The following is a 24,073-nucleotide window of genomic DNA, read 5'->3' as shown; positions in this document are numbered from 1 at the left end:
GAGTGAGCCAGTGTGTATTGGGCGCCACGGGCTATAAGAACTCGACGACGCAAGATATAATAGATACTGTGGGTATATTTTTCCACCCATATTAACACTCCATCTCTACCCCTTCTTATTATTATTCTTTGGACTAAGCCAGTGCATGATACCAGCCTATATTATCTGGAGTGTCTGGTTGAGTGTACGCTTTTCTCCATTGCGTCAAGTTCCCGCTCCAACTTGCTACCATCCTTAAGGATATTGCTATGACAATCACACGTCCAGTTATCCAAAATACACATCGTGACAGTGCATGCACTCTTATTTGGTATGGTGCTGGATTGACATCTCCTGTAGCGGCATAATCAACTGGATCTGCATCATCCTCTGATATTCAATATCCCGATGACTGAAAATCCCTCCACAAGACAGGAAGGGGCGGGAGGTCATCCTAGATGAGGACAATAATCAGATTTGGTTCACACTCCATTGAGCACTTTTGCTATGATCGAATTTAACGTACGGTATTCAACAAACGGCTGGGCCTGGAAGTATCGCTACATCAGAAAAAAAAAAAGCAATCTAAGGTCTTATCTAGCCTCCTTGAGCACTAATCAAACTATCTTGCATCGTTTAGTTATGGCAGTTTCCACCACCTGACAGTTTGGCGTTAAATTTGCAGTTTTGCATCACGTGACGGATCGTGTGGAAATACGAGGCTGATTTGCCGAGTCAGGTAATGTATTTTTTTCTCCTTCATTCTCAGTCACTATCGGAAATGTTCCCACTTCCCAGCTGCTCATTACTGCCGCCTTTTGTATGTCGTCATTTTCTCCCGCCTTCACGGGCTTTCATTCCCCTGGTGCTGGTGACGAAGATACCGCTCGATCACGGCGGAAGCACCGCAGATCACGGCGTGGATGTGTTGAGTGCAAGAGGAGGCATATGAGATGCGATGAGACTCGGCCACGGTGCATCAACTGCAGCAAGGCTGATCGAAACTGCTTCTATCTGAACTCCATCCAGGAGCTACATAAGCCGCCCTCGAAAACTCCAAAACCTTCTTCGAGCACTGAAACTGCCGGGCCATCGACTGGGCCTGAGTATGGCGCCACATCACACTCAAACCCTCCGTCAGAGCCCGATGGTACACCAATCGAAACCGATACTGAAGATTTCACCCCGGCACGCAATGATCTGTTATTTTCCATGGAGCACTTGTCACTGCTCCACCACTTTGAAAGCAGCAAATTCGAGGTCCTCATGGCCAACGAATTAACAGAAGGCATGGCTATCAGAGGGCTGGAAGTAGCATTGGCGACTCCATATTTAATGCACGCACTTCTGGCACTCTCGGCACTTCATCTAGCCACGATTCAGCCGGAACAAGCTGAACGCTATAGCCTTCTAGCCACACAACTCCAAGGACGCAGCATATTGCTCTTCAACAATGATTGCGAGCAGCCTTCAGAAACGACATGTCTTCCCATGTTTTACTTTTCATCATTCATCGCTGTCCACGTTCTACAGCAGACTCTCAAGAGCAACAGAAATGATTTCGCCGCTTTTCTTGATCAATTCGCCAACTATCTCCTTGTTCATCGCGGTGTTAACGCCATAGTTGGAGATTGGTGGCACATTATTCGCGACGCCATGGGGACAGAGCTTTCACAAGACCCCGGCGGCACCGTCAATACAGAAGATTTGGATATTGAGTGTGGTCCTTTACAGGAGATGCTCGATCATTCGGATTTAAGCACGACATCAATTCAAATCTGTCGAGACACAGCCAAAATCCTTGAAAAATCATTCCGGATGTATCATCGCATTGCCAAAGTATCTACACGACGATCGGCGTCGATTATGACGTTTCCCGTTCATGTTAGCGCTGAGTTCACCGCCATGATCGATCAACAGAAGCCCGAGGCTTTAATTATACTTGCCTTTTACGCAGTGCTGCTTCATCGGTGTCGCAATGCTTGGATTGTTGGGGACGCCGGCCGTTTTATTATCGAGTCTATAGCTGAACGCCTCCAAGGATATTGGTCTCAGTGGCTGGCATTTCCAATTTTGGCTCTCGAAGACGACTTGGACAGTTAAGACTGGTAATTGTAATCAGGATGTTGGCAGGTTCAACATAAACTCGAGGTTAGTCTAGTGTATACCGGCAATCAAATGAGTTCACTCCTATATGAAGGGCGCCAATCTGGCACATGAGTCAGTTTGGCTCTCTATAAACGCGCATGTGACCAGTTACTCTTATCTTTTTCGGAAGCCGGAGTCTGCGTAAATATGCCTTTGGGATGTTTGGGCCGAATTGCCATTTGTATCACGATGAGGAGTTCCACGTCCATCCGGGCATTGCTTCGAACACTGACATTTGCAATAGTATGTAGCTGACTACTACAAACACGTTCCTGGGCAGACTGTGGTTATCACAATTAAAGGATTCATTTGGAGTATGAAACAATGCCTATTTATTCATTCGTAGATGAAATAGACTTACATTCAAAGAGCTGGCCATGGGACATTATGTTATTAATTAATCAAGTCAAAGAAACCAGGTTCATTACTCTGCTCATGGGCGAATTTGGTCTCACCATTTCGACGGTAATATTTGGTGTGATTTTCTTTTCAATATTCAGCAAGCGGCTGTACAAACTATCGCGTAATCCCCATATTTATTCAAAACGACTAAACTCCAGCACTGCTCGACCAACAACATTGTTCTTTTCCATCTTCTGGTAGATCTGTACAATGTCCTCGGGATGGTGAACTACCACATCGGGTTTCACAAGCCCACGAACTACATAGTCAAGTGCCTCAGCAATATCCTTGCGGGTGCCAACCATGGATCCACGGATGGTGATGTCGCGGTGGATAACAAGGCCTGGCGGCACAGCCATCCGGACGTCCTCGTGAGGAAGTCCAACGCACACAATGCACCCCTGATAACCAACATACAGCAGGGCTTGGTTGTATGTCACCTCGCTGGGCGCAAGAACGATGGCGGCTTTAACACCGGCGCCGCCAGTAAGATCGTTGACTCTCTGGGGCACCTCACCCTCTCCGCGGTAGTCGACAAAAGCTGTAGCGCCGAGTCTCAGCGTGGCCTCCTTCTTCTCTTCACCTGTGTCAATCCCAATAACACGCATACCCATCGCTACGCCGTACTGCACCGCGAAGCTGCCCAGTCCGCCTCCAGCTCCTGCAATGACAACCCAGTCTCCCTTCCCGGCGCCACACTTCTTCAGTGCCTTGTACGCAGTGACACCTCCGCAGAGGACCGGTGCAAAAAGAGCGTCTCCGATTGTTGGCGACTCTGGCAGTAACACGAGGTACGAGGTATATACCGATATGTACTGTTGATATGTGCCGTTGGTCTCCAAACCGTTGAACCCGCTGTGGGGACACATCACTTCACCGTCGACGAGTTTGCAGGGCATGCAGGTTCCACAAGGGCGTCGAATTAATGGAACGCCAACCTTGGTCCCCAGCGGCGGCACTGTAGATGGATCCGTGTCGCCATGATAGGCGACCACCTCGCCTACTCCCTCATGACCAGGTACGTCGCAAACCATCTGTCGATTCCATCCTCCATTGATTAAGGAAAGGTCCGAATGGCAGACTCCTGTATGTGACAGCCGAACAAGGGCCTGGCCCGGCTCAAGTTGGGGCATGGCGTAAGAGCGGTTGATCTCTAACTCCCAGTCTTTGCCCAACTTCTTGACGACAATGGCGCTTTGCGCCGACGGTACAGAAATCTTCGACATGGCTTGAGAAGAGGCAATTTCGATATTGGTCACCACCTTGATGCGGGGTGAGTTCGGTCAGCTTTTGAAAGGTATAGATGTGTAAAGATGTCGATGTGATGAGTTCTCGGAAGGATAGATCCGAGATGTGGCAGATGGTTGGGGTTTTACTTGGGGCTTGTCAAGTATACCCAAATCCGAATATCCGACACGACTATTCGAAGCTCCGCAGACTACTCAGCGGGGTTCTACTAGCTTCAACACGGCAAACGACCGCGGTAGATGAAATACCCCAAAACTAAACTGAAGCGAGTAACATGGGCTTGGCTCCAGTTTGGGTTCTACCGGTACTACCCTGGAGCGACAGCCATCCAACAGTCTGATCAGTAATTGATACATGATACTCAAGAGGTTCCCTGATCCCTTTCAATATAAGAGCTAAAGGTACAATGGCCATTTCTTAACACGGAGTTTTAAACTTCTTGCAGCCGTACTTGCGATGTGCAGAGTGGTATTTCCCCGCAAACGATCCTGGTTAGCGCCACCTAATGCACGCGCATCCCCGTGACAAAGGTAGGTAGGTGATAAAGTCGGGCTGACGGATGAGGACACGCGAGTCGGCTTCAACAGAGTCTAAAGCATCATCGATCTTCTAGGTTTCATCTCTTGGTGTCTCAGTGGGGTTTCCCGAGACAAGTCCTGCTGGATCCTCAATTCTCGTCCATATTGGAGCTATTGATGGCGGTCCAAGTGTCAATAAAAACTCTCAGCCTACAGGATCCTGGTTCCTTTCTCGTCATCAAGGCGAGAGGGATGCAGGATATTGATGAGAAGTCTGAGACAGTCAATCTAACATCGACCACATGTTTAAGAGATCTAAGCCAAGACCCCCATTACTTAATCTGCCATCTTGACTATTATTTGACACCAAATGCCCGTTGTCCTCTTGTTTAAAAAGCGTAACCTTGTTGTTAGCACCATAGCTTTCTACCCAAGGCGAGGTGAACTTGGACGGAACGAGAGGATCGATGGCACCATTCGAGATGAGGATTTCTTTGCCGGAGATCCCCCAGACACTCTTGTCTCGAGCTAAATAGACGTTTCTGTCGATTTGGGCCATTCTTCCATAGCATCAGGTACATCTGTCATAGAGGTGTACCATCCTAGCTACTCTAGGAGCATTTCTGTTAGATTCGGCGATCCGACGATGATTATGGCTTTTTGAATGCGATGATCTCTTGCCAGGATATCCCAACTGACGTGACCTCCGAGACATACAGCAGTGACAATAAATTCTGTGGGAGTAAAAAGTCCCTCAACGGAGCTTTCGAGAAACGTGGTGGCTGTCTGGATATCGGCAACAATACCATCTGTCGTCCCGATTGAAGAAGTCACATAGTCCGTTGACTGACATCATCTAGATATGGAAAACTTTAACAGACCCTGCGCGGCATCACTGCTACGCAAAGCCTCGTAGATGGGATAGACGAAACTAAGAGTCGAGCGGCTATGTTAATCTTCTGGTTGCAGCAGAATAACCATGCATCAAGCCATATAATCACTACGGCGAGCATCACAGTGTTTAATAGCAGGCTCCTAGCGAGTCCTCATACGACACAAGCAAGGCCGCCGCGGTGCATATGGTGAAGCAACTGTCAACATACCTAATTCCCTACAATATTAGTCGTAATTCGGGGCCGTGAGTTTCCTGCCTATGGTGCTTCTTTCGCATCCTTCACAAGTGGTCAATTTGATGCGCATGGTGCGCCCTACGGATATTTCCAGCCCTGCCGTGGACTATGCACACTAGACGTGCGAGGACGGTCAACGGCACCCCTGGAATCATTTTATTTTACCCACAAATCCTGGCGCTTAATGTGACGGGACTTTGCTTCTGCTTGTTGGGGGAGACTTAGTAGTATGCTCGTGATATATTGGAACTTGTCTGTACTCGCGGCTGTCGATCAAACTAATTTCAGATATCGAACTCTTGAGTCTATTTTGTTTATCTGTGTCTAGGTTTAGAAGAGGTCTTCTAGTTGGTCGAAAGTATTGACCAAGCACCATCCATTTGCGCCCCGGCGATCTCCGTCCTACCACAGAGCCGCTCTCTATTAGTTTAACCTTTACCGTCTACTTTATTAATACCACCCAGGCGCTAAATGATGCGATAAGAGAACTCAGGAGCATCGAAAGGGCTCGATGCTCTGGGCTCAGACCATGACTCGTCGCAACCCATCTTGCCAGTGCTCCTGCAACAATTCCCATCCAGACTACTACAAATCCGAGCTCCCACCACGCCTTTCTCCTGCTTGATGCGCGAGAACGTTCACTGGCTGCGCGCATGGTAGTCCCCCATCCATCGGCAGTGAGCGTCATCATGCTCCAGACGTGGATAGCTGGCAGGGGAACGTAGTAAAAGAATATCCCAGGGATAACCCAAACCAGTGACTTTCTAGTAAGTCTCTGGGGATTTCTCAGAATATTGTAGGTCGTGCTGACTGCCATGCGCATCGCGAGATCAAAGACGCAGATGACAAACAGCTGTCGAGAAGTGAGGAAGTAATAGAGCACGGCAAAGGCTCCAAGTACAGGGCCAGACTCGCGTTTGGCCATTCCGTAAAAGAGTAGCGGATGGCTCATGAGGTAGACTTTCGGCTGGAGGAGAGATTCAATATGCGTTGCACGTGCCCATCGCACTTGTTGCATGATCCATCTTGAAAGAGTTGTCGGCGTCTCCGTGGCGGTAAGCACGTCTGAGGCGAAGACAACGCCCCAGCCGCGAGATAGGAGATTGGTCGTCAAGTGTCGGTCCTCATTGATAATCTGAAATATGACTCGTTAGTCTTCACGTGTACTAACCAAGAGAGGGGGTAATTATATTCTCACCATTCGCTTACCCATGACCGTCTGGAGATACCATGGGACAAGAATTGATGGCAAAGCTGCGAGTCGGAACACCGTGCTTGGCCCACTCTGGCAATCACTCGTCGCAGTAGCTGCTGGAGTAGATCGGGTCAGGTAGAGTTCGCCCCAGTACACAGTAGCCGACAGTTTAGTAACTGCCGTCTCCGACTCGTTGTGGACAATGAGACCAGAACTGGCTCCTCCGATCTTGGGATCAGCAGCAATGGCGTTGACGGTGCGCTCGAGTGAGTCCGGCAGAACCAAGGTGTCCGAGTCCGACGACCAAAGAAATTCAAGGCCCAGCATATCGGCAATGACAAGGGAGAAGACGTAGGTGGTGAACATAATTCCCTTCTTATGCATGTGCTTTTGCCGAATGCACAGCTGCCGGACGCCATCAACTCCCCGAAAGTCGATCTTCTCCTGCTCTAGAGTGCGACGCGCCAGCTGGATGCAGTGATCCATGGCAAGGTTGTGGCACTCGTCTTCGTCAATTTCCTCGCCGTACTGCTTCTTCATTGAGGCCATCTTGGTCATGAAATGCTCAGCTGCAGTGCCCAGTGGCTCCGGGATGTGAATGGTCCTTGATTGACGAGGGTACACCTAAATATGTCAGAATATGTCCTGTAAAGAAACAACTGGCGTGTCTTACCTTGTTGAAAACGCGAGCCATGTCTTGATCTTCTTCCTCGTCTCCGTCGATGCCAACCAGCATGAATGAGCAATGCTTCGCCACCTTGTAGCTCTCCAGAGCCTGCGTAAACAAGGTCGGGTCCTCTCTCCAACCCACGACGGCGGCTACACAGTCCAACCTCGGCGATGCAGACTGTCGTTCCAAGTCCAACTTTTCCGAGTCCATTTTGCTGCGTGGTCGAGATTGTTCCGCGTAAAAACCGATGCGCCGGCCTTCGTTGATGAACCGATTGAGCTCAGCCAGCATAATGGTGCAAGCCAAGTCCAGTGTTACGGGATATCTACAGTTCACAGTCATGATCCAATAAATGGGGAACGCCATCAAGCATCCCAAAATATTGACCGCTTTGCGCAGCCAACTGACGTGTTGGCCGCGTTGACTGGCAAGCTGGACATCTTCTTCCGGGTATTTCTCCATGGTCGAGATGTTGATACCCGCCACTGAACAGGAGTCACCACCTGCGATGTGTTGCTGCTACAGAGGAGCAATACACGTATACGAGTATCCAAGATCAAAGAGAAGATAAGGGGAGAGTAAAAGGGTACATCTTTCGTCCAGACAGATAAAAATAACTCCCCCTCTGACGCACCCAGAAGTGTAAATAGGCCGGCTGCAGCGGCATCCTTAGCGTCAGGAGGCAATATTCCTTAGTGGAATGGCCTCATCACGGCTCTTGGCTGTAACGAGCTGTCAAAGATGTCCAGCACTGAACCCTGGGGAATACGAGGGTCTGGCCTATTAGTTGCTCCTCATTGGGAATCGCGTCTTGGGGAAGCCAAGATATTCCTGGAGATGCTGGGATATCGACCGGGAGTCGCCCATCCGTATGGGTAATGCCAGGGGTAAAAAATCTGCCCTAGCCCTACAGGAGGGACAGCGGCCGCCTTGTTTCGGGCGTTGCGATATTAGGAATTGACCGCCGAATTAAAATCCCATGCGCCGGAGTGGGCTGCGATGAATGCGATAGGGCCAAACGCGAGAATACGACCCTTCAATATAGCACCATGCAGCTATAGGTGGGAAAAGCCCAATTTTCATGCGCTCTAGAAGTCGTCTAGCTTGGCAACAACACGACCTTCCTTGTGACACAGCCTACCAAGGAGTCATTCGGTAAAAGGAGTGGGCTTCTTGTAATAATGGCCTTTGATTAGTCCGGTCGAGTTGATTAGGCTTCCGGAACTGACAATGATCTGCATTCCTCGAAAACGGCTCCGTGGGCTCGGAGACTTCGCCGCACGCTAAGAGCGTGCATCTTCACAATGTGTGAAAACGGTCCACTTCACCCGTGACAAATACGTTTGAGTGGGACGAAATAGGGGAGGGATCCTGGAGTTCTGGGGACGTTGACGTTGCACTCGGCCGATTTCTTAGCACAGACTTAATATACCCGTCCATTCCCGCCTCAGTGGCGCATTATACTACGTGGTATGAGGAGGAGTTGACACTAAAATTAGCGGCCTCGTGAGTTTGAGCAATCGTGAAGATCCTTTGACTAGAATCGGCTCGTATTCTCGCCATCACGAGCATCTACAGGAGGGAGAGTTTTGATCACCCGGGCCGGACCGAGATGCCGATAATCAATCTGCAAATGAAGCACAGCCAATTTCACCATGAAGCCGCGTCATGAGACGAAGCCCCTGTCGATACCGCAGCAGTTGTGGGCCGTAATAAATACACATGGGTCACGCATTGCATCTCCTTAAACCGTCGCCAGCCTGTTTGGGAAATCACCGAGATCCATCTCCGGTGGAGGCTGCCCCTTGATCCCTGCATCAGCCCTACTGGAGCCGGCCTGTGATACTTGACCTCATCGACCACGCTCTTTTGTGGTTCTTGTCGTCCGCAAACCGGACTCAGCTGCTTGACGAATCTTCCATGTGGCCGTCATGATTGTCACGTATCGAAACAATCGCCTGGTGCCGGCCGTCATCATTGCGCTATGCATTGGACTCATCTATTATTTGATTGACCCGTCGGTAGGAAACTACGGGCGCGTGTATCCAGAGATCTTGGAAGACCCGACTCAACATTCGGAGCAACCTGAGCATGCGCCGGCGCAGAACGAGACGGCCAGCGATACCAGCGCTGTCGTAGAGGAGCCTCCAGCTTCAACACAGTCATTCAAGGACGTTCCTCTCGGTGAAGCACTCACCAAAGACGATGTGCTGCTCATTGTCAAAACCGGCGGCACAACCATGTGGAAGCGACTGCTCGTTCATTTGACCACCACCCTCGCCAGCGAACGCGTGAGCCCAGACAACGTCGTCGTCTACTCGGACTACCCGGAGACAATCGGCCGCTTCGACATTATCGACGTGCTCGCAAACATGACGGATTCCGCAAAAGCCAGACCTGACTTTGACGTCTACCGCGACCAGCCTGAGTACATGGCCAACAACTACTACGCCGAAGCCGCCGGCGTGAATGGCGACGAATGGGGCCCGACGGGCGGCTGGATCATTGACAAGTACAAATTCATCCCGCTCATGCAGCATGCGGGCGAGAACTGGCCCGCTGCCAAGTGGTACATCTACATGGAAGATGATGCGTACCTCTTCTTGCCCAACGTGCTGGCATACCTGTCGAAGTTTGACTGGCGCAAGCCTCAATATCTGGGCAGCTACGCGGCCAAGTCCGACGTGGTCTTTGCCCATGGCGGCGCAGGCTTCGCGGTATCTCGCGGCGCGTGGGAGGCGTCATTTGGCAAAAACTCGAACCTGACTGAAGAGTATTACGAGTACACGGCCGACCACTGCTGCGGCGACCAGGTCCTCGCGCACGCTCTGGACAAGTACGGCGTCAAGTTTGGAGAGAATGGCGGCGACGGAAAGTTCACATGGGGATTTAATCCCGTTGTTCACTGGACCTTTGCCTTTAGCATGCACAATTGGTGCCATCCTTTGCTGTCTTGGCACAAGGTGCACAATCGGGATGTGTCGCAGTACTACGAGTTGGAGAAGGCATGGGACTTTTCGGTATGTTCTTTTCTGTGTCAAAGTCCTTTAATGGTAAAACTAACAGTGCGCTTCAGAAACCGCTTCTCCATCGCGACTTCTTCTCCAAAATGATTCTTCCCAGCATCCAGAAGCCGCTCGAGTGGTGGGACAACATGGCCAATCTCTACGAAGTCACCTCTGCCAACAAAGACGCACCGCCGCACCCAGAAGATGAGTACAATGCGGATCTCTGGAACAAGGGTTGGGAGTCGGTTGAGGCTTGCCAGGCAGCCTGCACGGGCTGGTCCAACTGCGTTCAGTGGACATTCGTGGAGGACTTGTGCAAGATGGACGACAAGATGATTATGGGCCAGGGCTTTGCATCGGCAATGTCGCAGAGGAAAACATCGTTGAAGCACACCAGTGGCTGGTTACCAGAACGGTTAGATAAATGGGCTTGCGTTTGAGTTATGATATAATAATAAAGTCTAAGGTCTAAGGTCTAAGGTCTGGGGTCTAAGGTCTGGGGTCTGGGGTCTCTGCGGATTAGGGCCTTATTAGCTGCAGCGGCTATTACGATCCGGCTGACAGCTACGCGGGGGTGCAGGTACTCCCTGTAAGACATGATATTTCTTTGAGTCCAGTTAAGCAGTAAGACTGGGGCAGGCGAAGCAGCTATTTCTTCTAAAGAGGGACTCTTGCCCGAAATCGTCCCTGAGGGATGCATTGAATTGGGAGGGCAATCTTTGGTCAATGCTCTATCTACCTTTATGACCAACGTTTATTGGCAGTGCGGTCGGCTATTGCAAAAACCTCGTACTGATAATCACCTCTATCACAAACATCTGGGGGTCAATATGACGGCCCATGTCGAATCAGCTAAAGTTGAACGTAAGGAACGTATATTGAGCTTTCAAGAGAATGACAGTATCGTACTGGGATTAGGAGGATGTGGCATTTAAGAAGACAGATTTAGGACAGGTTTATTGTGTTGCTCAATGAAGTCAATTGAGGACTAAGCCTAATACATAACAACCCTCCCCCCTAAAACCTTCACCTGCAGTAAACCTTCAGCTAAGCTTTCGGCTCCCTCGTCTGCTTTTGTAGTCTGCCAGTCCAGTGGCGGCAGCGACCCGCTCCCCACTGCTTCCACGCCCTACGGCTCTTCACTGTTTCCACGCCCTTCAGCTCTTCCCTTCTAGTGACGCCGGCCGCTAGCCGGGTCTTCTCCCCTTCGATCGGCCTGCCTGCTACCGCTCGGGTCACCTCCTCTCCGATCGGCCGGTCTACCGCCGGCCGGGCCGGTCTCGCCTCCCCGGGGCCTCAAGTCATATCCTCCAGTGCCCCAGTTATTGCCCCCGGAAGGTTCCCGTGTCGGCTGTGCAGTGAGGGTGGTTGGGGGCGCTGCTGTCGCTGTTGCTGTGCGTCTAGGCTTGTCTTTGGTCACGGCGGTCCTGGCGCTTGTCGCCGTTGGATAGCTGGGGCTTTTTAACACCCGATGTGTTGTGGGTGTAGCCCCCCCTTTCGGAACGCCAGCTGTTCAGGTCCGGGTACGAGTAATCCAAGTACCTGTCGCCGTTCGTGGCCATCATGCCCAAGAACCAGAGGGCCAGCTTGACGGTAAGCCGGCCGGGCCCCTTGGCGCTCCAGGGGACGATGGCGTATTCTGGGAGTTCGTACTCCCACCCCAGAGGGTTGTCGTCCTTGTAGGTCGGGTCACCCTTACTGGTCGAAGGCTCGTTCGGATAGCGGACGGGAACGGCAGTGGACCGCTGCGTGCGCGTCCTAGCTATCCCCGAGCCGGTAGGCTTTCGCGTGATTCTCAGGGCGACGAGGCATTTGTCAGTGATGATGAAGCCGTATCGTGAGCGGTAGTAGGCCATGTAAGTCATGATCTGTGACATAACCTTCCGCCACTCGACCCCGTTGCCTTCGTTTTTCATCTCGGGTCGCCACTTGCTGCTGACCTTGGTGTCTCCTGGGAGGAGGTTGTCGAAGCGGTTGGACGATACCATGTAGGAATGCGAAACTGTCGACCAATCCGGCTTGTATTTGTTTGATTCGCATCGAGTTCCTCGGCCGAAATGAGGGCTGCCAGTCTGTTCTACGAGACAGTAGTTCACGACTGCGACCTCAAATCGACGCAGGATGTCATCGAGGGTATCCTCGTTGAAGATGCGCAAATCTTGCACGAGCGGGGCTGGCTTTGCTTCGAAACGGTACTCCTTTTCGAGCTCCTCTTGGAAGATCGCAGTCAGCGTGGCGTAGTCAAACCCGTTCCAAGGTCGCCAGCTGGAGGGTGCCGCAAGTCCAGTGACTGCGGTGTTCCCTCCCCCAAGGAGTTGAGAGCCGTCAATGTCGACATTCGACTGCGTCAGGATCTCGAGAATTCGGGGCATGGTGGACAAGAGTTAAGGCGACAAAAAAGGAAGATAGTACCGTCTTGACGGAAGAAAAGAGAGGTTGAGTGCAGCGGTCAACTGGTTCATAGGTGGTCAGAATGATGGTGCTTTCAGAGTGTGGGTTCATCCTACCAATTTATATTCTTGCCTTGTTTGATGGGCCGCGTGTTTGAGGTCGGTGGCCGATGGGGCATGTTGAGATGCAAGTTTGAGAGATCAAGATATTGCAAGGGTGCATTCGAAGTTTGACGGCGGCAGCGTAACAAACAAACAAACAATGATGCTGAAGGGGCGTAACCAACAATCGTGTTGGTAGGAAGAGCGAGCGGAACAGGTGGACAACAAACGTGCACAGTGGACAACAAACGTGTACAGTGGACAACAAACTTGCACAGTAGACAGTGGAAGGAAACAATCATTAACCAACAAACGCGGTTCGTGCGATTTGATGCCGTGTTTGTAGGCAAGCCCGCTGTTGTACTAGAGCCAACATGGTCCAAGTTGGGATGAAAACATAGAAGCATAAAAACATAAGAACATCAAAACGTAAAACATAAAAACATAAAAACAGTGTCATCAGCGTTTGTTAACACTCGCAATCAAACAAGATGCATGTGAGACGTTGATTGGCACCCGTTTGAACCGTTGTTGGTGATGGACTGTGAATAGGATGCTTGGCCCCGTTCCAATCACATCGCCTAATAAGACAGTCGCGGCTGCGTTACGACGTTCTCGCGAACAATGATGCCCATGACACCCAATCGCGCATCACGTCCTGACCCAAGCAGTCTTGGCCGCTGCCTGATCTGAGTCGCCTGCTTGATCTTCATCAAACTTTTTGTACAATAACAAACATGTCCTCCGCCACAAAGAACCCGGGAACAACCCCGCCACCCGTGCACGTGACTAGATCACAACGCCTTTACTTCACACTTATTCAAACACCACTCACTCCCGTCTCTTTCGCCTTCATTCAAACTCCATCTTTGCCATCCAAACCAACCATGCTGGATCTCACATCACGAACCGAGGAGGCACACGATGCCGCATCGAAAATGGGTGCAGAGCTCGACCTCACAGCAAATCCCATGGAGGAGAAACTCCGCGCCATACAACTCGAAGACCCCCGACTACCTCCCAAATGGGTCGCCGCCATGGGTGTGCCATTCCTCGACGAGAGCCCCATGATCGGTCCTGCGCCTTGGTCTGCCAAGCACTTCCAGCAGCCGCGACTTCGACGTTGCACCATGGATCCGAGCACTCTGGCCTGGGAGGCCGAGCTCGGTGGAGGACTGGACGGTTATGTCTGGAAGGTCTGGTTTGGAGACGCGGGTCCGTTTGCCCTGAAGCTGGTGAGTACTTCGACCCGTCTGCAAACCGCACGTCGAGCTAACATCCGCCTCGCAGTTTTGGGATAACCCGCCCGACTTTTTTCACTACTTTGCCGCCCAGCGCGAGTGCCATAACGCCGCCATCTTGCAGATGATTGAGGCGTCCATGGCACAAGCGGCCGCCGATTCGAGAACCATCCACGTCCATGCCAATCCTCAAACCCAGAATGACGCTCTGGACAACCAATTCGCCTTCTCCGACGAGAACTTGGCTCAGTCCAGCCAAGGCGGCTCCAAGCCGGCCTCCCTCTCGACTATCGACCCAGAGAGCCCCAATAGCGTGCCCATCACATCCATTCCCCGCCTCAAGGAGTGCTACGGCTGGATGAAGCTCCCCGGTGAGATGTTCCACGACTTGCCCATGGACCTACGCGTTCAACCTTACACCGTCTCAAAGATTAAGAGATCGGTCGATTCCGGGGAGGAATACATTGCCGTCATTTACGAGTACATCGAGGAAGGCGAGAACGACCCATCCGTCGTTGAAGAAGTCGACCGGTTCTTTTGGCTCACCGGCTTCTGTCACACAGTATCGCCAGCGTCCAGTAACTGGAAGAGCGGAGTGTTGATAGACCTCGCAGACATGGTTGATGCTGACGGTTTTGGATGGGATCCAACGCTGTACGGGCCGTGGAAGGCATCCTGGATACTAAAAGAATGATGTTGATGCGCATGGCAACCTCGATACCCCGTAATACTGCAAATAAAACCACGCCTTGACGCCAAGTAACTATTCTCACCCGTGACACTCCGCTTTGCACTTCACTATGATGGGACATCAACCCGCGACTTTAAAACTATCCGCCGTCGGCCCGTGAAGATTAAACTGCCACGAGGCATCCCGAATTAGCTCACGACTGTGGAGAGACACTCATGCCTCAAACATCTCGACAGCCGACCCGCGCTTGTCGTCGGTCCCAATGAGGCGGTTAGCCGCATGCCGACCAACAAGCCCCAGCTATCATCGCCATGACACCCAACGCCATTCCCTGCATTGCCTCATCCAGGGAGTTCCGCGCGCTTATTGACGAGCAAAGTGGGATTACGAAGAGATACATCTACCGGCCTGCAGCCTTATTCGATGATCAACATTAGACACATGCACATCGTCGAACTTGCAACAAGCCTTCTGCAGAGCACCATTTTTCCCTCTCATTCCGAGTCCCTTTAGTCGGTCCGGAACTCGCCACAACCATCCCCGGCTTTCTACCAATTCCCCTGTCCCGTTCTCTCGTGTCTTGCCATGACAGCTACAGTCATGACCATGTTGGCCGACATGCCTCGAAGAAGCCATCCCATCGAGGCTAGAATGGCCCAAGCTTTATCCGTCCGCTCATGAGATTGCTCGACTCCACAATGCAGCAGCCAGTATACTCCAACAGGCGTGGCTTGTTTGCGAGAAACTGCCTCGTCGCATTTTGTGGACGCCAGAGATGGCTCAAAGGTCTAACGAGCTCATGTCGCGAGCCCGCGCACCCATTCAGGCTGCGGCACAGGTTGAGTTCAAGGGCTCGATTCTGAAGAGAAACTCAGTAGCCATCTTCCACGGACGCTCGCCAAGGCCGTTGAATCTCCGTCGGTCAGGGTGAGAAAAGCAAGGAAGGCAGATGAGAGCCGGCTGCTTCGTATCTTGGGCGCGGCGCCAATTGTGGCATGGCCGTGTCGTTGCCGCTCAGTTCACGGGAGGAGATTGACCGGGATTTTTTCGACCTTGTGGTTAGCCGAATGCACAAGGCGGGCACTGAAAGTGAGCCTGTCACGGAAATCGCGTTGAATGTGCGAGACATGATTCGAGATCTAGCAATCGAGGAGCCACTCTGCAAGTCTTCGCCATGTGGATATTTCGTCCAAGGTGAGCCAACTTGTCGACTTCTTTTATGACGGAGATGGTTGTTAATTTGCACAGAGGTTGACGAGCTAGCATACAACCCACTGAGCCAACATCAACACAAACGGCGGCGACGTGACTAGGATGTTAGCACGAGATATCCGTCACCACCCACACCTTGATGCATATGCAAAACAAAATTCCGGGATGGTCTTAAGCTCAAATGAAGAGAAGTTACTCTCTAACTTGGAGCATAATTGTGAGTAGGCCAACTTTAGTCCCGTCAGATTGTGTTCGCCCCACTGATGACTTGCTCAAGGTTCCCTGGCGCAGCCACGCTTTGATAGCCGGATGAGGGGCTGTACTCGACATGGCACGAAGACAGCTTCCTGCCCATTACCCTAGGTATCCCCGTTGAGGATGCTCCAGACTATCAGACAAGTGGATTGGTTGAGACAGCTTTAGGGACGATGGATGATCTTGTCTTTTTGGTCTAGGAAGGAAGAAAGCTAGCTATTTATGCCTAGGGATCTGACTGACCCTGATGCTTTTGATCAGATGATGCCCTTGATATCCGAAGATCTAGGTTGTTGAGGCTAATCTAGGTTGTTGAGTACATCTAGGTTCGAAGGCATCCACGGTACGGATCCGGTCTTATGGAAAGCTGAATTTTCCCTATCAGTTTGTCCGACACAGACGATGCTCCAGCTTTGGTATTTGCAGCCTTTCACGAGAAGTTGCCCTCCAATGTTCAGTTGGGAGTAATATGGCCTGACGATTGGTCTATGTCTGCCGACGTTGAGCTACGAACTTGACCTCGACAAACAGGCCTCAAACAGCACTGCGCATGCACGAGTATCAGCTCAGTCCGCGCGGTGAAAGCGGCAGTTTGGCCAGGGAAACTGACTTCTCTGCCAGCCACTCCTAGCAACCCTTCGTGGAAGTCCTCCACTCCGGCAGCAGGCGATAGTGAAGGTGGCATGTCCATGGTGTCGCACGTTGGCCCCTAATTAATTGTAAGGTGATACATATTCAGGTGATGAACCGCCGATTGCAGCGATGGCAGCGTGGGGGAGCTAGAGAGGGTAATTCCTTGTACCAGATTGTAATGTCGATCCCGTGATAGTTCGTTCTGAAGAGTTGGCATCGCATCGACGGCTACGCCAAAAGTGGGATGAACCCTCCTCCAATGCGTAGTGTAACGATGGCCTACACTGTATGTGATGGTTGGACCAGGGGGATAATAGTGACCCTAGAGCAAATTCTAATAATAATCGATATCACCAAATCGTCCATAAGCTCAATTTGCAAGTTGTGTCATAAACCTGGAGTGGTTTGATTCCACCTCAGAATCTCTAGTATTTTTGTCTAGTTTATAGCAGTCCGTCATCGACATTTTAATACCATCAAATAATGCAAGCAAGTCTAGCTTCTACCTGCACCTCAATCCTCCAAGCTTGCTCGATAAGCCTCCAAATCAAGCACGGACCAAACTCTCGCAATCTTTCCGTCATCAAGCTCATACAATACGTGCTCGGAAAATTCGACCTCGTTCCCAGTGGGCTGAATACCCCGGAATTCGGTAACGGGCCGCCCTGAGAACTCCAGCCTTGCTGCTATCCGCTGCGCCTCCTCGTCTGCCACCAACTTGGCAATCGTGAACCGCAGCCCTTGAATTTCGTCGAAGCTGGATTCGATGAAGCCGCGGTACTCGTCCATGGACAGACGTCTGCCGTTGTGAACTACCTGCGCCTGGCAGTAACTGGGGAAGTGTTCCGCCATCGTGAGAGTGTTGATGGCGTGAATGTATTGTTGATAAAGAATCTCAAGGCCAAGATCGCTCTTCCCGTTGATTATTCGATTTGAGGTGGGTGGGTTCGACATGTGAGTGCTGGTATTTCCAACCGTATCACAATCTGACAAACTCGTATATGAGTCCATCTTCTCGTTGTTGAACTCGCAAAAGACATACTCCGACCACTCAATTTGCTCGCGAGTCACCTCAAAGCCTTTGTAGGGCTTGACTAGGGTGCCTCTATGAGTGATTATCGAAGCAATCTTTCCAGAGGTTTTGTCGGCGACAACCATAAAGATCTCTGTCTTGATATCTGGAATGGCTTCTGCTCTCTTCTGCAAGTCTTGAAGAAATGTGATACTTGAGATTGTCTCATCGTTGCGAATCAGTTCCGAGGCGATATGGTTTGAGGCGGTGGCCCAGTCCCGATGACTGACGGCCTCCAACCATCTGCCGTAAATGGTGGCCACATTTTGGAAGTCCGACATGGTAAAAGGTTTGGTGATGCTGATTGAAACTAAGTCTTCCTCGTGGAACGTGCGAGTTCTTGCGTTGGACAGGTTTCCCCTCTCAGTCCCTTTTGCGCCCTACGCATGACGATTATGACGTTATGTCATCGCTATGACCGGATTTTTATTTTTGCGACCAAGGGTAGAGCCTCAGATGATAGTAAGCAAGCGTGAGATTTACCACTTTGGAGTAAAGCGATAAGAATCTAGACAACCTCCCTTTGCTCTAGGACTCTGTTGAAGTCGAAAGAAATAAATGGAGACACATCCTGTGCCAGCCCGACGGCGGGTTCCGCGCAGTTGCATTTTACTACGATCTCGTGGTGATTTGGGATCAAGGTGAGAATACGCCCTCCAATTAGGCCCAGGATTTCTTCAGAATACCCAAGACAGAGCCGTCTTCTCCCTCCTCATAGCATGAACCAGACTTGCATGAGTAAATCACGCAATTAAGACCGGGGCGGCCATTTGCTCTTGTAGATGCCTCCCACGAGCCTCATCTTACGGACTTGGTTTGAGGACGAGGGAGAGCACTGGAAAGGCGTTTAGATTGGCGAAAATGGCTACAAGTCTCTCGGTGTTTGACTCTCACTTTTGTATCTTCAACTTTATCTTTGTTTGTCCAACTAAAGCTAGCATTGGAATAATTCCTATCACACTTCTGCCAGAAATGCAAATAACAGCTTAGCCGCCTCGTCCGCGTCGTCAGGCTGTTGGACTTGACGAAAAGCGGAATTCAGATCTTCTGTAGTAAACCCTCTCTCTGCGGTGTAGAAATACTTCATCGAGTTCGTCGAAATATCTTGATCAAACTCGAAGTGCCCTTGGAAAGTTAGAACCCGTCCTGGCTGGAAGACACCCTGGATTCGACAGTGAGAAGTGCTGCCGATTGACATCCAAGACTCGGGCCATGGAGAATCCAGCCGGACGTGGTCACCGTGAGCAAATTGCATTCGCAACTTATTCTCGACGTCTAAATCCAAAACATGACGGAAATGCGCCGTGAACGCAGGGTTCAGGCTGATGGCCTGAACGCCGACTTCGTATCCATTCGGATCTTTTTCGACTATTACACCGAATTGCTCGAGTAGTGCTTCTGAAATAATCTGATGACCAAAACAAGCGCCAAACATCCGAACCTGGGGACGGTGGTGATACGTCTCCTGGATGAAGGATTTGAAATTGGGTATCCAGGCATCCGGGTCGTATACTGCCTTAACGGAGCCTGTTATGATAATTGCATCGAACTCGGCGTCGGCGTTGGGAATTTCGTTTTTGAGAATGTCGTAAAAGGAAAAGTCTAGCAGCTTTGTCGAGCACACTGACTCGGCAGCTGCCTTGAGGCGATGGGCGAAGATATTGCCGTACGTTGGACCCCAAGTCTCGGCGACCTTGGGTGCTGTGTAATCGCAGTCTAGAACAGCGATCCGGACAAGACGCTCTGATTGATTGCTCTGAGCCATCACTGGTATTGTTGAGTTGGGGGTTTCTAATATCGAAGATGATGACATCGGCGAATGTGAGAAGTGTGTTTTCTTCGAGATGATGATGGTGTTATAGCTCCCCGTCAACGTCTGGGACGATGACGCAGCGAGAAGTCTTCTGTATCATCCGTTACTTGACTCTTAGGCTAATGTGAGTATCCCCACTCTCTGCACTAAGGCCTGCCCGTGTGATGGCACCCTGCCGCGAACTCTCCACATCTTTTCCGCATCTAGTAATTTCTAGAGAGATTAAGTAGCTTAGTTGTCTGTCAAAACCTCCCAGAAGATTCGCTCCAGGGTGTACGGACAACCCACGAACTCTCCGCATCTTTCCAGATTTAGTAATTTCTGGAGAGCTTGTTCATCTAAGCCTGCTGCAAGATTCGTCCCGTGGTGTGCATACAGCCCACGAATCTCCTCAGTCTCGGCAAGATACGGAACGGATTCTTCAGCAAGACCCCCGGACATTGTCAGTTTGCCACTTTCGTCGGCTCTCATCCGAGTCCTCCAATCTCCTCGGTCTCCCACCCCAGGTGTCGATTCTTCAATCAAACTTCCAGGCCTCGTGTTACTTTCGTAGGATGTCACCCGAGCCCCCTGATCTCTTTGGGAACCTTCAACGAGGGTTATGTGGCGGGGCAGCTAGTGGTGCCACCCCACCAGAGGGGCCAAGTAGCCATGCATTCGAAGGCTCGAGAGGACGCAGCTATGTGTAATGAGAGGTAGTAACAGCTAAGTGTAGGGAGCCATGTAACAGTGTGGGAATAAACGGGGTGTTTCCCCGCGTTCTTCGCGATGGGCGATGAGCTCCATTCACCTGAATCCAGAGATTGCATCCGCGACGACCTTTCGCGAGAATGACTTTATGACCCGCAACGGTCTGAACTTGAAATCACTAACTGGACGTAAGAAGCTCAATCCATTACCAACGTTGATCGTTAACAATACACACCTAGGAGATCATGGTAACTTATACAATCCATGTTGCACGCGGTTGAGAACGTTTATCAGGAGTAGTGAGAGGTTTGGGGTTGTTCTTATGACTAGGTAATGTGGAAATTTGGAGCGATACGACCGAGGAGCAGCTTGAGATATATGCAAAGAATAATGGGTATACGCTAGACCATTGGCCTCACGATGAGGAGTAGTTTTACCATTTCCAAATTCATGTTCCAAAAAAAGCGGTATATAAATATTAATATGATATCGTTAGAACATTTGCTAGCACGGAAAGTATTGTAGCTGCGAAAAGCCTTTGCCCTTACCAATGCGCACAGCTCTTGCTAAGTAAAAGTTTTACGTTAAAAAGAAAGATTCTTGCAAAATGGCAGCTTGAATGTGGCGCTGGGAGCCTGATGTTGGTAAATCGAGGTTGCTACTGTTGGAGATCAATTTGCGCTTTTTACCAAGCAAGACTGGAGCTCTCACAACAGGCCGACTAAGGGGGTCTTTTATGAAACCCCTCGGTCTTGTCCTGATTGTTAGAACCAGCGACGCTTGCGCTCCAACAAACGGCAAAAATGCGGATGAACAGCTACCAAGAGTCCTTCTTTGGAATTGGGAAAGGCTTCGCTTCGAGCGATTCGGGCACAAGTCGGAAAGGAATTGCCCGGATCAACCGGGTGGCAGCCAGGCACCCAGTCCATCGCTTAGTGATCGGCGTCTCCGGTCGGCACTGGCGTTCCGAGCCGTAATGGATGTCAAAGGCAAAGGGGGCTTTAGTCATCGGGCAAATAAATGTGCTAATAGCCCGCTCCAGAACCGCCCAAGAGCTATCAGTATCCAGGTGATGGCAAGGCCCAAGCCCACGGAGCCAGCCATGCATGGAGTACTTACGACAAGCGACTGCTGGGGTATCGTCTCAAAGCTGTAGGGAATTTCGGTACGAGGGGGGGAGGGGGTAAAGGTAATAGGACAATCGGGTTTGTTGTGTCTGCTGTAAATGCTCTTGCAAACTGTCAAGATGTGAATCCTCGGTTCTTCTGATCAGAACTACCAGCAGCAGCGAGCTGGACGAAAGGCCGTTTATTACTGCTCGCGCGGGGCAACTGATTGGCACGGTACGTAGTTGGCGAGGAGTGGTACAACCCTTCGGGTGAATTAGTAAATTGGTATCGAGCCATCACGACGTTTTCGTTCGGACTTGTGCATGTGGTCATGACTCGTGAAGTTTGGATTTAAGATGCGTGGGCTGTGAGTGAAATTGCATTCGGCATCTTTGGCCACGGGCATTTGGGAGATCAACCCCCAGAGGGCGCACTAGTTACTCAGTCTCGGGACAACTCGACCGCCGGTTCCTTTGTCGCCCCCAATAAGTCGCTCGGCAGATGGTCCAAATTAGTTTTAGCCGCAATACTAGTGCATGACGACTATGATGCGGGTAATGCAAGGGCGACATCGGGTCGTGGTTCTGTTCCGGAACTGTCATGGGCGAAGAAACTGTAGCAATTGAGGGGAAGCACATTGTCAAGATTCACGGGCAGACAAGTAGGATGCTTGCCAGGCGTGGTTCCTAACAATTGATGATAGTAATAAATCATGCTACAGTTCTATAGATGAATAATAAGTGGGTGAGGCAGAAGTACAGGGCCAACCGAAAGACGACGTGGATATCTGCGCGCGAACACTGAGTGGTTGGTAGACAGGGGGCGCCAAACAGCAGCGGCAGACTCGACAGGGACTGAGACCCAAACATGGATGGAATGCAGACATTAACGCAGCAGAAACAACAAGACGATATCATGCATTCGCCTGCTCCCAGGATTTGTAGTGCGCCTGGAAGCTCTCCTCGGCGGGGCGGTACTTTAAGGCCAGCTCCCGAAGGCTTTTCTGGTTGTCGACCTTGAAGGGGGTGCTGAGGTTCGCAGCCGACCACTTCTTCGTGATGCCGATGAAGGGCCCGGCAGCGTAGACCATCAGCGCGGGGAGGTTCCAGCGCGGCAGCGCCTTGGGGTTCTTGTGTACGGGGCGTACGAGGCTGGCCATCTCCAGCAACGAGATGGCGCGGTCACCCGAGACGATGAACCGGCCCTTGAGAGCCGCGTCCTCGCCAGCCTTGACGTGGGCCTCGGCGACTTCCCGCACGTCGACAACGGGGTAGGACAGGTCGGCGACGCCCATGCGGTTCTCGCCGCGGTACATTGCGTCCAGCATGTGCAAGCTGCCAGAAACAGAGTCGGGCGTCAGGGACGGACCCACGATCAGGCCGGGGTTGATGACCACGAGGGACCAGCGGCCCTGGAGGTCGTGCATCTTCCAGGCCTCCCGCTCGGCCACCAGCTTGGAGTAGGCGTAGGGGTAGTGGGTGACGCTGCTGCTCTCGTTCCAGCACGACTCGATGAGGGTTTTCTTCGGGGCCTTGAGCACATCGGCGTTGTCGCCGTACATGGCGGAGACTTGGGGCGGGAGCTTGTTAGATCATTGGCAGGACGACAAGACGAGGAAGCACCACACGTACCGGATGAGGTGAGGACTACTCGCTGGACCGTCTCCGTTTCGTTGACGGAACCCAACACGTTCTTGGTGCCCCGGAGTGCAGGCTCGACGCAGTCCTTGAACCCGTCCTTGATCTGGTCGGGCAGGAGGAACGGTGAGGCGACATGGTAAACAACCTGGCAGCCCTTTATGGCCTCGGTGAAGGAGCCGGCTTTCATCAGGTCGGCCTCAAACAAGCGGAGCTGATCGGGGAACTGAGTCTGGAGGTCTAGCAGCGGCTTGCACTTGGACTTGTTTTTTAGGGAGCGGACGGTGGCGTGGACTTGGTGGCCTCGTTCGAGGAGCAGCTTGACCACGTAGAGGCCGACGAAGCCCGTGCCTCCGGTGACGAGGGATGCCGACATTTTGTTTTTGTAGTTGGTAGATGGACGGGGGGTAGATCCGAGACAAGAGTACTGGAGGAGGAGACAGGTTCAGCGAGTGTTGATGAATGATTCTAAAGGGGTGATGGACTTTCCGTGGGAAGTGGGACGACGGCGTTTTTATTTGATCAAGCACCTCATGCAACCCGCCTGACGATTCGGGCATACAAATATCGAAGTTCTTTCGGAATGAGACGTTGTAAACCCGATCATCTTCCTCCAGGGGGGAAATCTAAGACGGACTGGGCCTAGGCCTACTTGGATGGTTACTGATAGACGGGGTAACTGTTCGCTGGGTTTTGGGTTGGCGCTGTGGCCTAAGCGCTCTCCCCAGCCGTATTACTGATTAACCACGGACGCCGGAATAACATTCATCGCCGACTATAGTTGGCGGTGAGCTTAGGTCCTGATCTGCAACTCGTCCTCTCCATAAGTTAGGTGGTTATCGATGGAACCTTCACCGAGGATATCTTATGTAAAGTCGTGGACTTGCCGCCGACTAGGCGCCCTTCTACATCTTTGTTCTTGTACGATCT

At 51.4% G+C, this 24,073-nt stretch overlaps 9 protein-coding genes across 9 annotated transcripts; 3 read left to right on the top strand and 6 right to left on the bottom strand.

The window, feature by feature from the left end:
• The first annotated feature begins 747 nt into the window (after positions 1-747).
• BGZ61DRAFT_445833 (uncharacterized protein) lies at positions 748-2,495 on the top strand. The gene has a single exon (XM_046245136.1). It carries the CDS (start codon positions 802-804, stop codon positions 2,080-2,082), a length of 1,281 nt encoding a protein of 426 aa, XP_046108916.1. The 5' UTR covers positions 748-801; the 3' UTR covers positions 2,083-2,495.
• Positions 2,496-2,663: 168 nt separating this feature from the next.
• Positions 2,664-3,662, bottom strand: BGZ61DRAFT_344169 (alcohol dehydrogenase; the record flags this gene model as incomplete). Its single annotated transcript, XM_046239672.1, has 1 exon — positions 2,664-3,662. The coding sequence occupies one exon, from the start codon at positions 3,660-3,662 to the stop codon at positions 2,664-2,666; it is 999 nt and encodes a 332-aa protein (XP_046108915.1).
• Positions 3,663-5,710: 2,048 nt separating this feature from the next.
• On the bottom strand, positions 5,711-8,089 carry BGZ61DRAFT_504183 (glycosyltransferase family 2 protein). Its single transcript, XM_046251792.1, has 3 exons — positions 7,294-8,089; positions 6,624-7,244; positions 5,711-6,560 (listed from the first exon to the last, which is right to left on the bottom strand). The coding sequence occupies exons 1-3, from the start codon at positions 7,750-7,752 to the stop codon at positions 5,868-5,870; spliced, it is 1,773 nt and encodes a 590-aa protein (XP_046108914.1). The 5' UTR covers positions 7,753-8,089; the 3' UTR covers positions 5,711-5,867.
• A 1,132-nt stretch (positions 8,090-9,221) lies between these two features.
• On the top strand, positions 9,222-10,738 carry BGZ61DRAFT_344073 (glycosyltransferase family 31 protein; the record flags this gene model as incomplete). Its single annotated transcript, XM_046239661.1, has 2 exons — positions 9,222-10,310; positions 10,367-10,738. The coding sequence occupies 2 exons, from the start codon at positions 9,222-9,224 to the stop codon at positions 10,736-10,738; spliced, it is 1,461 nt and encodes a 486-aa protein (XP_046108913.1).
• A 984-nt stretch (positions 10,739-11,722) lies between these two features.
• BGZ61DRAFT_296796 (uncharacterized protein) lies at positions 11,723-12,670 on the bottom strand (the record flags this gene model as incomplete). The annotated part of the gene is made up of 1 exon (XM_046238637.1): positions 11,723-12,670. A coding segment is annotated over one exon (948 nt), but the record flags the coding sequence as incomplete, so codon positions are not given.
• Positions 12,671-13,761: 1,091 nt separating this feature from the next.
• On the top strand, positions 13,762-14,725 carry BGZ61DRAFT_344339 (uncharacterized protein; the record flags this gene model as incomplete). Its single annotated transcript, XM_046239692.1, has 2 exons — positions 13,762-14,025; positions 14,081-14,725. The coding sequence occupies 2 exons, from the start codon at positions 13,762-13,764 to the stop codon at positions 14,723-14,725; spliced, it is 909 nt and encodes a 302-aa protein (XP_046108911.1).
• Positions 14,726-17,225: 2,500 nt separating this feature from the next.
• Positions 17,226-18,239, bottom strand: BGZ61DRAFT_445828 (SnoaL-like polyketide cyclase-domain-containing protein). The gene has a single exon (XM_046245135.1). The coding sequence runs from the start codon at positions 18,173-18,175 to the stop codon at positions 17,336-17,338; it is 840 nt and encodes a 279-aa protein (XP_046108910.1). The 5' UTR covers positions 18,176-18,239; the 3' UTR covers positions 17,226-17,335.
• Positions 18,240-18,849: 610 nt separating this feature from the next.
• BGZ61DRAFT_566436 (class I glutamine amidotransferase-like protein) lies at positions 18,850-19,697 on the bottom strand (the record flags this gene model as incomplete). The annotated part of the gene is made up of 1 exon (XM_046255926.1): positions 18,850-19,697. The coding sequence occupies exon 1, from the start codon at positions 19,657-19,659 to the stop codon at positions 18,850-18,852; it is 810 nt and encodes a 269-aa protein (XP_046108909.1). The 5' UTR covers positions 19,660-19,697.
• A 2,722-nt stretch (positions 19,698-22,419) lies between these two features.
• On the bottom strand, positions 22,420-23,519 carry BGZ61DRAFT_344335 (dihydroflavonol-4-reductase; the record flags this gene model as incomplete). The annotated part of the gene is made up of 2 exons (XM_046239690.1): positions 22,420-23,075; positions 23,138-23,519. 2 exons carry the CDS (start codon positions 23,517-23,519, stop codon positions 22,420-22,422), a joined length of 1,038 nt encoding a protein of 345 aa, XP_046108908.1.
• Positions 23,520-24,073: the final 554 nt, after the last annotated feature.

This window comes from Ilyonectria robusta (genome assembly GCF_021365365.1).
Source record: "Ilyonectria robusta strain PMI_751 chromosome Unknown BGZ61scaffold_4, whole genome shotgun sequence".
Classification (NCBI taxonomy): Eukaryota; Fungi; Ascomycota; class Sordariomycetes; order Hypocreales; family Nectriaceae; genus Ilyonectria; species Ilyonectria robusta.
This window is presented reverse-complemented; position numbering and strand designations above follow the sequence as displayed.

Coding starts and splice junctions, on each gene's coding strand:
- BGZ61DRAFT_504183 (XM_046251792.1), bottom strand. CDS start 7,752: ATGGAGAAATACCCGGAAGAAGATGTCCAGCTTGCCAGTCAACGCGGC. Junction 7,245..7,293: donor TGGCTCGCGTTTTCAACAAG/GTAAGACACGCC, acceptor TGACATATTTAG/GTGTACCCTCGTCAATCAAG. Junction 6,561..6,623: donor CGGTCATGGGTAAGCGAATG/GTGAGAATATAA, acceptor GTCATATTTCAG/ATTATCAATGAGGACCGACA.
- BGZ61DRAFT_445828 (XM_046245135.1), bottom strand. CDS start 18,175: ATGTCGGACTTCCAAAATGTGGCCACCATTTACGGCAGATGGTTGGAG.
- BGZ61DRAFT_445833 (XM_046245136.1), top strand. CDS start 802: ATGTCGTCATTTTCTCCCGCCTTCACGGGCTTTCATTCCCCTGGTGCT.